This window comes from Hordeum vulgare, chromosome 7H (genome assembly GCF_904849725.1).
Source record: "Hordeum vulgare subsp. vulgare chromosome 7H, MorexV3_pseudomolecules_assembly, whole genome shotgun sequence".
NCBI lineage: Eukaryota > Viridiplantae > Streptophyta > Magnoliopsida > Poales > Poaceae > Hordeum > Hordeum vulgare.
The window spans coordinates 307955431-307964273 of NC_058524.1; the positions used below are offsets into that span (position 1 = coordinate 307955431).

The 8843-nt window shown below is 41.8% G+C and overlaps 1 protein-coding gene across 1 annotated transcript; it reads left to right on the plus strand.

Annotated features, from left to right (window-relative positions):
• The first annotated feature begins 209 nt into the window (after positions 1 to 209).
• Positions 210 to 878, plus strand: LOC123410676. The gene has a single exon (XM_045103615.1). It carries the CDS (start codon positions 325 to 327, stop codon positions 817 to 819), a length of 495 nt encoding a protein of 164 aa, XP_044959550.1. The 5' UTR covers positions 210 to 324; the 3' UTR covers positions 820 to 878.
• The last annotated feature ends 7965 nt before the right edge of the window (positions 879 to 8843 follow it).

Consider the following 8843-nt stretch of genomic DNA (forward strand, 5'->3'; position numbering starts at 1 on the left):
CTTTTCTGTAAAATGACCCACGACGGACGGCAGAAGCGTTAGGTGCTTTATTATTAGGGAAGATTATCAAGACGGACGACCAGAATCGTATTTGCTTTATTATTAGGGAGAGATTAAGGAGAGATACTAGTATGTGGTCCAGAGTTCTTTCTCACAAAAGATGTTGGAGCCCGTGCTACACCAATCGATAAATTTACAACCCGCTTCTTTTTTGGGCCCTTATAACTCGTTGGCCCTGGTACAGGAGGGGGCACCGACAGAGAGAGAAAAAAATAGCTCCCGCGATCGCCTGGCGATCAGGCGGCGACGGAGATAGAGTGAGGAATGGAGGCGTTGAGTCCGATGGACAGCCCGGCGGAAGGAGGGGCCGATAGAGAGGAGGTCATCAACGGTGGGATCACCGGTGCGGTGGACTGGAGCATGTTCAAGGCGGAGGCAAGGCGGATCCTCCGAGCGGCACCGGATCAGAAGAAAGTGTGGGAACAAATGAAGCGGCGGATAGATGAACTCCTCAGCGGAAATCCAGGCGTGAATGGTGGCGATCGGATGGGGAAGAAACCAGACATGCGCAAGGAATCCATGGCAAATCCCTGGTCGATTTTGGAGGAACCAACGGGGAAGGTGAAGCCCTCGCATCTGGACGGATTTGAGATCCACACACAAATAGGTTTGAGCAATTCCCTCCTTGATAAGGATAAGGTTGTTTTGTTCTATAACAAGGAAAGAAACGTCTCTCAAAAGATTGATGATCTTTGTGCTTTTAGAGGAAAGGGTGTAATTAGGGGATTGAAAGGTATCCTTAATAAGAGTAACGTTTGATCAGAATTTAGTTATTTCAGAGGTAATAATGAGATGAATGGGACGCACGAATTTGAGAATGCCCGTAGATTGAGGGATGAGGGAGAAATTAAGGGGATTGTCTTTTGGAAACTGCCCATTAAAGACATTTTATTTTTCGTTAAGTGCACAAATTTCGTCCCGTTTGTTGCAAATTTGGAGGAGGATGAGAGCTATTTCAGCATCAGGGAGGGGTGTTTTCTTTCTTCAATTCATACCATAGAGGATAATAGAAGTTTTCCTTCTCTGTACCACTCGGGCTCTTCCAATATGGCCGAGAGGGGAGACTTGGAGAAGAGTGGGGAGGGGATAAAAGAGAAGGGAGAGATCCTGGGGTGTGTGCCGGCTCCAATGTCGGAGCTAAGAGAACCGGCGAACTCCATGGGGGGTGAACCTCCTGTTCTGCCTCCTACGCCGGACAACGAGGGGAGGAGCATGCTGAGACGCACGCCGGGGGTGGTTCTCCGCTGATCATCGACATGGAGGCAGCAAGAAGGGCTGTTAGCGGATCCCTGGTGGTGGGGCGTCTTCTATCGCCCTTCCAAGTGAACCCGCGAATCATCGTGGATGAACTTCGAGCTTGTTCGGCATGGAAACTGCAAGGCGCAGTCACTGTTCAAGATGTGGCTAGCAAGGACGGACGTTTCGTTCTCAACTTCACCTCCGAGGAGGACAAGTTGTTCGTCCTCATGGCCGAGCCATGGCATTACAAGCGCGACGACATTATTTTTGCTGAGTTTGATGGCAAGGGTGCCCCGGCCATGTCGACCTTGGAGTCATGGCTATATGGGTTCAGGTTCGTGACCTTCCGTTCGAATTGAAAACTGAGAGTATCGGTCGGTCTTTAGGGGATCAAATTGGGGAGGTGATTACAGTCTCTCATCGGAACCACATGATAGTTGAAAAGTACACACGTGTGCGTGTTAAAATCCCATTACATGAGCCGCTCAAAAATAAGGTAGAATTCACCCCCCTAGGTAGCAATGAGAGTATCCAGTATGATGTAAGATATGAAAAGTGGCCATCGTATTGTGAGTGTTGTGGGCTGGTAGGACACATGTCTGAGAGGTTTTGTAGGATCCCTAAGGATAGGAGAGTTGCTTCTTTCCCAAAAAACCTGAGTGTGGATGCTTATTGGAAGGGTCAAGTGTCTAGTAAGAGAGCTCCTATGTTTGGCGCTTCAAAAGAAAGTAACTTATCTAGAGCCACAGAAGGAATGGTGGTCAAGGTGACCAAAGTTGTGAAGAATCTCACGGTGATGGCTTCAAAAGAAAGTAACTTATCTAGAGCCACAGAAGGAATGGTGGTCAAGGTGACCAAAGTTGTGAAGAATCTCACGGTGATGGACAAGGGCGCTGAGACGTCCACGATGACAGCCCAGGTGGGCATCTCGCTCGGCCAGGAGGGCCGGGCCCTTGTTGCCCAACAACAAGCTCCCCCCGGTGTTGTGCCTGGTCAGGAGGACTGGGTCGCAGTTCCGCTCGTCCAGGCCAATCATGGCCACGAGGGCATGGAGCTGGAGGAAAAAGGAGCATCAAACGCAGGTGTGTCGTTGCTAGGCCAGGAGGGCCAAAATCCTATGACGCAAAGGAAAGCTATATCTGCTGCTGCACCTGGTCAGGTGGACCGGGCTGCATCTCCACAGCTCACTGCTAGACTAGGCCAGGAGGGTCTTGTTCTGGCGGTGAGGGGAGTTGCTTTTCAACATGTACTGCCTGACCAGGAGGGTCAGGAACAAGTACGTGGGGAAGAAACTGGAGACTACAAGTTGACCCCTAGAGCTGATGGATCTTGGCAGTTCTTTTTTGACCAGGAGAGCCAGGGGATTCAAAGTCAGCAGAAACCAGTGTGCGCGCCTGCTGCAGGATTTGAAGCTCAAGAGCAGCCAGAAAACCTCCTCTTCAAACCGGGTGTGCTGGAGGCACTCTCGGGAGCCGTGGCTGGAAGGCTAGCTACAGCGAATGAAAATACTGGTAATGCATTCATGTTCAGTGCAAAAAATAAAACCATGCAGGTCAAGCTCAAAGGAAAGGGGAAGAGAAACAGAGGATCTGAGAGGTGTGGCGAAGCGCGCAAAAATATAATAGGTAAAAAAAGGAAGAATTTTTTCGAAGCACTACCAACAGGCAGTGAAGGAGATTTCTCCTTTGAAAAAAGGATGGACAGCTATGAGCGCATACTGTATGGAGACACAAGTATCTCTTCTAAGAGAATGTGTAAAGGGAGAGTGGAAGTTGTGAGGGGTGGAAATGGTGTTACTTCACATGTGGCTAAATAAATAGAAGAGAAAGAAGAAGTCTACGTGCAGCAGAGGAGGGAATCCATTGGAGATGATGGCGCATCGGCGGCCTCTCAGGAGGAGGTCCGCCGGGCCAAATGAAAATCATAGACTGGAACCATCGTGGCATGCTCTCCCCACGGCAGTTCGGGAGCTCTTGGATCTTCAAGGTCGTGTTAAGGCGGAGTTGATTTTCCTTTTGGAGTCTCATTTGAATAAATGTAAAGCCGATGAGCTACGTCGTGTCTTAAATTTTGATTCAATGTTTGTAGTGGGAAGTGATGATCGGGCCGGTGGCTTTGTTATAATTTATCATAAATCGAATAAAGTTTCTTTGAACTATGTGTCAGCCACGGAAAAAAATTAGCACGCTATAGCGCCGCTAATAGCGCTCTATAGCGTGTAGAGAATTGACTCGCTAAAGTGATCCGTGTACAATGTCTCGCTAATAGCGCGCTATAACACGCTAATAGCATATTTTGAGGGGCCACGCTATTTTGTATAGCGCGCTATTTTTTTCCTTGGTGTCAGCTCATTTTATTGATGTTCTTTTCATGAATGAAAATGATGTGCAGTGGCGTTTTACGGGCTTTTATGGGTACCCGAATTGGAATAAGCGTAATCGTTCTTGGGAGGATATTCACGATCTGTATAGTGAAGGTGTCCATCCATAGGTAGTGTTAGGAGATTTCAATGAAATTCTATTGTCTTCGGAAAAAAGGAGGAAACGTGAGGCCTAAGAGCAAGTATAATAAGGTACAGTCAGCAGGCTGTAAGGATTAAAATACTATATTTTTGCTTAGTTGGATGAGAGAGCAGAGGAGAGAAAGGAAAGCGGGCTCTTCGTGAAGAGTCAGCTCTAGCACGTGCTCCTAGGTGCTTTGTGAGAATGAAAGGTGGATCATATATGATAAAATAGTACTCTTTTATAGCTAACTATTGTATAAGCTAACTATAAGATGGGCTATAAGATTACTTATAGTCAGCAGTCGAATATACTATTAACCATGCTCTAATGTAATGATGAGAGAATTTCGGAACTGCCTTGGAGAATGTGGATTAGAATATATGGAGTATATCGGTGATCCTTTCACTTGGAGAAGAGGTGACATTAGGGAGAGACTTGATCGTGGCGTTTGTAATGTGGAGTGGGCAAATAAATTTCTCACGACTGCAATCATAAACGAAGAACATATTCATTGGATCATCGACCTCTAATTTTGGATACGGTATACTACCAGAGAAACATGTTTAATCAACCTGTAAGACGAGTGAAACAATTCGGAGCTCGTTGGCTCGCGGAGGAAACAGTGGTAGAAATTGTACGTACTGCATGGGAAAAAGCAAATATGTTGGGCATTGGACGGACTCTTGCTGAACGTACATGGGCAGTCCATGCTGATTTACATACCTGGGACCGTGATGTCCTCAAGGGACCGAAACTAGAATTAAAAAACTCAAAAAGATCAACAAAAATTGCGAAGGGGGCATATAAATGTGGAAAATCAAGCACGACAAAAAGATATTCTAGTTCTTATTAAAAACCTTTTGGAACAAGAAGAAATATACTAGTTACAACGTGGACGTGCAAACTGGCTGCTACATGGTGATCGTAACACTTCTTTTTTCTATAACTAGTAAGCTTGCACGTGTAACACACGTTTTGTTGAAATTTAATGAATAAACAATATTTGAATATATGAAGCTTACATTTTAAGTTTACATATAGTGATATGTAGTCTTGCACAAGCAAGGATTTAGCAAACATTTCACATACTGTATGAATTTAAATCCTGACGAGATATGTACTGAACATGACTTTCCTAAATCATATATTCAAGGTAGAATTAATCATAATATATTTTCACAATATTACGACAGCTGATGTTCGCCACTATTTAGCTGCTAAGACCATCGCCAATGTTGCCCGAAACATCACCTCCGGTCTGTTCTCTTTGACATTAATCTGCAGGCTGAATCATCTTTTCCTGCATCATTTAGCGCATAGAATATCTTTCTTGTTTCCAGGCTATATGTTTTTTTTATCAAAATCAACAATTCGGTGACAATTGTTCTTCGCAAAATCAACAGTTTGCTTGCTCCTTGTCTCAACACACAAAAATGAAATCAAATATATCTTGAGGTGAGTAAATATAGAAATTTCATCTAAAAATAAAACATAAAAGCTATGTCAGCCACATGAGAGTTCCATTCTGATTCCTGCAACCTCATTTGAAATCTCAACAAATTAAAGTACATTGTGCATATTCATTAATTACAATATAATTCAAGTCCATTTATGCTACTCCCTCCGTCCGGAAATACTTGTCCTGAAAATACATATAATGGATGTATCTACAATTAAAATAAGTCTAGATACATTCATCTCTAGGACAAGTATTTCCGGACGGAGGTAGTATAAAGGAACAAATCAGATCTATCTAAATATCATGAATATAGAATCACAAACTGCACACACATAAATATATTATTTACAACAATAATTCCAACTGAAAAACAATCTTTAATAAAAAAAATAGCTCCATCCATATTTATCATTCAAGTCCAAACATGATCACTTGATCAACACATGAACAAGTAATCACTTACTTTCAGCTTTTTCCATCTGATTCATCACCTCTGAACAAGCATATATTTCGAACATTTGTGACCGAAACTACGGTTATGAAATGAGGAAAAGTAGCAAGAATATATTGCCAGGGTGTTGTTTCTGAAGGAGTACAAAGTCCTAATGTATAAGATTGTGCAAAACAAACACCCGTGAGGTGGATATATGACTTCTTTTTGTTAGGTGATGGATGCAGCTCCAAAAACCAAGCATGCCTTATTTTGAACAAAATGTCCCACACTAACTTTATTATATGCACACATCAAGACAAGTGAATGATATGCACACATTCATTGGACAAATAACTGCTAGTGACAACGCTTTTTGTCACTAAAGTTTTCGGCTTCCAACTATATAAAGCTTGGCATATAATTGGCGCCTGCTAAAAAATGGCTCAGTACACCAATCTAAATAACTATGTGATCGTCGAGTCTAGGTCCTAGATTGTTTAAAATGGCAGTACTGGTGATGAAACTGGCAACTCGGAGATCGGATGTGATTGTTATTATACCAAAATATTAAAGCTCAGGAATGTTGTTCCATGGTTCAATAGGTCGGCGTAAAATAATTATGTTGCCATCAAGTCTAGGTCATTTACAATATCAAACGATGAAATCTTGCTTTCTACAATTCACCAAAGGTTCTAATTTACAAAAAATTTTACTCAAAGATCTAATGTCTACTGATCTCTCTCAATCTTATGGTTGAGATTAAGATAATTGCAGAAAGCAACATCAACTCAAATTTTAGTCCGCATTGGAAACCACCAAACTATTTCCAGCAAGATAATTTTTTAAGAACAAAGGGAGTATATGACTTCCATTTGTCTAGGAATAATGTAGGTATTCCTATAAGGTAGAATTACCATATACACATTAAGTTCTCATCAAAGTCTAGCACATATGTATTCGTTGAGTTTCATGGCTTTAGGGGCAAGAAATAGTCTTAGTTGCATAGAACAAGATCTGATGCTTCAATATCAAGCAAAATAGTGCACTATCCTCACCAGTATCGAGCAACATATTATCTCTCACATTCTCTATTGGTTTGAAAGCACGGTTGGCTGAATACTCCTAGACCAGAGTTCTACAAAGGTAGTATTAAAGAATCTTGTAATGATGTGTGATCACATCATATTGTCAAAAAAAATTACAGTGCAAAATAAGCAGGCAAGGAACCATGACATGATTTCTAATCTTCAGCATAACTAAGAAATCTAACTATGTTGGTTTAATATAATCACCAATGTCTTGATAGTCTGTAATACAATAAAGAATAGTATCGTTATCTTTAGTAATAGCAAGCAGAATCCATCAGATTGGAGTTCCAAGTATGAACAAGGGCTATATAACATACCCTTGATTTTTGGCCCATCCATGTCATTTTGTATAAAATCCAGTACCACAAAAATAACAAAAAATCCTTCATTACACTGACAGTTCTTGGTCGGACTTCTATCATTAAGGATGAACTTTTCTCATCCGTGTTCTGGACATCTAGTCAGATGGAGTCCCTTCATGCACGCCGGCCCGAAACAGATACGATTGCAATGTTAGGGTTAGCGGAGCGACGCAAAACTGGAATGAATCAAGATGACAAATGCAATTGATAGGTAGAATCAGTTACCTAATCGCTGGAGGTGTGGCACCCGTGTTTGCCAGATTCGGCGCCGGGCCCGTGGTTGACAATTAAAGCATGCACCAATGGCACGTGAATAATATCTCTTACAATATATCTTCATTAGTCAGATCCATTGATTGATCAAAAATGGAATCATGATGTTTCGGTTAATGATATCGATACAAACATTATTTTAGTGTGCTCTCTAGGCAAAGGAAACACAACATACGTGTCCTCTGTAGCTAATATAAAATCATCTGGAGTAATAGGCAACCATACCATAACTGGATTAATAAATTCTGAGGCAAGAAAATCTGTGAATAAGTATTACTGTTCGGACAAACTAAATGAGCTCCATGTACTACCCATGTAAGCCAGAATGGAAATCATCATATACATTTTCTATGCATCAACATATGACCCATTGCAAAACAGAGAACACTTGATGTTCATCGGCATATACTTACTAAGACACAAAGAGAATGGTAACTGTTCCTCTGCTCTCTGAATGAATTCACATACACTCATTAGAAAAATAAAGAATGCTAATTACCCCTCTACCCTCTGCAGAGCCTAAGAAATATGAGTAAAAATTCGATCTGGTGGAACATAGCACCAGCTCATGATCTGTCAAGCAATACGGATAAAGCTATAATAATGGGAAATTAAATAAGCTCCATGTACTGGCCAGGTAATCCAAAATGGAAACCACCATATACATTTTCTATGTATCGCATATACTCGTTAAAAAAACACTTTATGCACATCCACATGTACTCGCTAAAAACGGAGAACATTTTGTGCACATCCAGATGGTAATTGCTCATCTACTATATCAATATGTATTCATCCAGACACACACTCGTTAGAGAAACATAGAAGACTAATTACTCCTCTAACCTCTGCAAAATATACGAAACAAGGGCTAAAAACTGATTCAGTGGAACCTAACAGCAGCTCCTAATCTGTCAAGTACAAAAGAAATTCCTCTAAACAAAACACAAAATCTGTCAAGTACAACCAATTTCTCAAATGAGTGTAGAGTTTGTACCTTCGGTTTGCCAGCCACCTGCCCAGTCAAACACAAAAGAAATGTACTAGCAAGGTCAGTTGAACAGAGTAATGTTGCAGAGAGCGGAAATAGGTGCTTCTATGGCTGCAAGATAAGATTACCTTCTTCGTTGGCTTGCTTAGCTATTCCTCGTCTTCATCCTCATCTTCGTGCTTGTCCTCATCCTTGTCATCTTCTTCATCATCGTCATCCTCATCACCATCTTCCATATCATCAAAATCCTCAGCTTGCACAGCCTCGCCGGTAAACCAAGAAATAGCATGAGGGATGATCTTATCCCTTATTGTAGACCTAAAAGTTAAATTTCAACAGCAACACAAAATCAGCAATATGGGCCTTGTGCCAGACCCAAATACACAACTCAATGTGTAGACATGGCATTATATGCAGGGCAATGGTCTCTTGTT

What these genes read in the sequence shown, in the direction of transcription:
- LOC123410676 (XM_045103615.1), top strand. Translation starts at nt 325, where the DNA reads ATGGAGGCGTTGAGTCCGATGGACAGCCCGGCGGAAGGAGGGGCCGAT.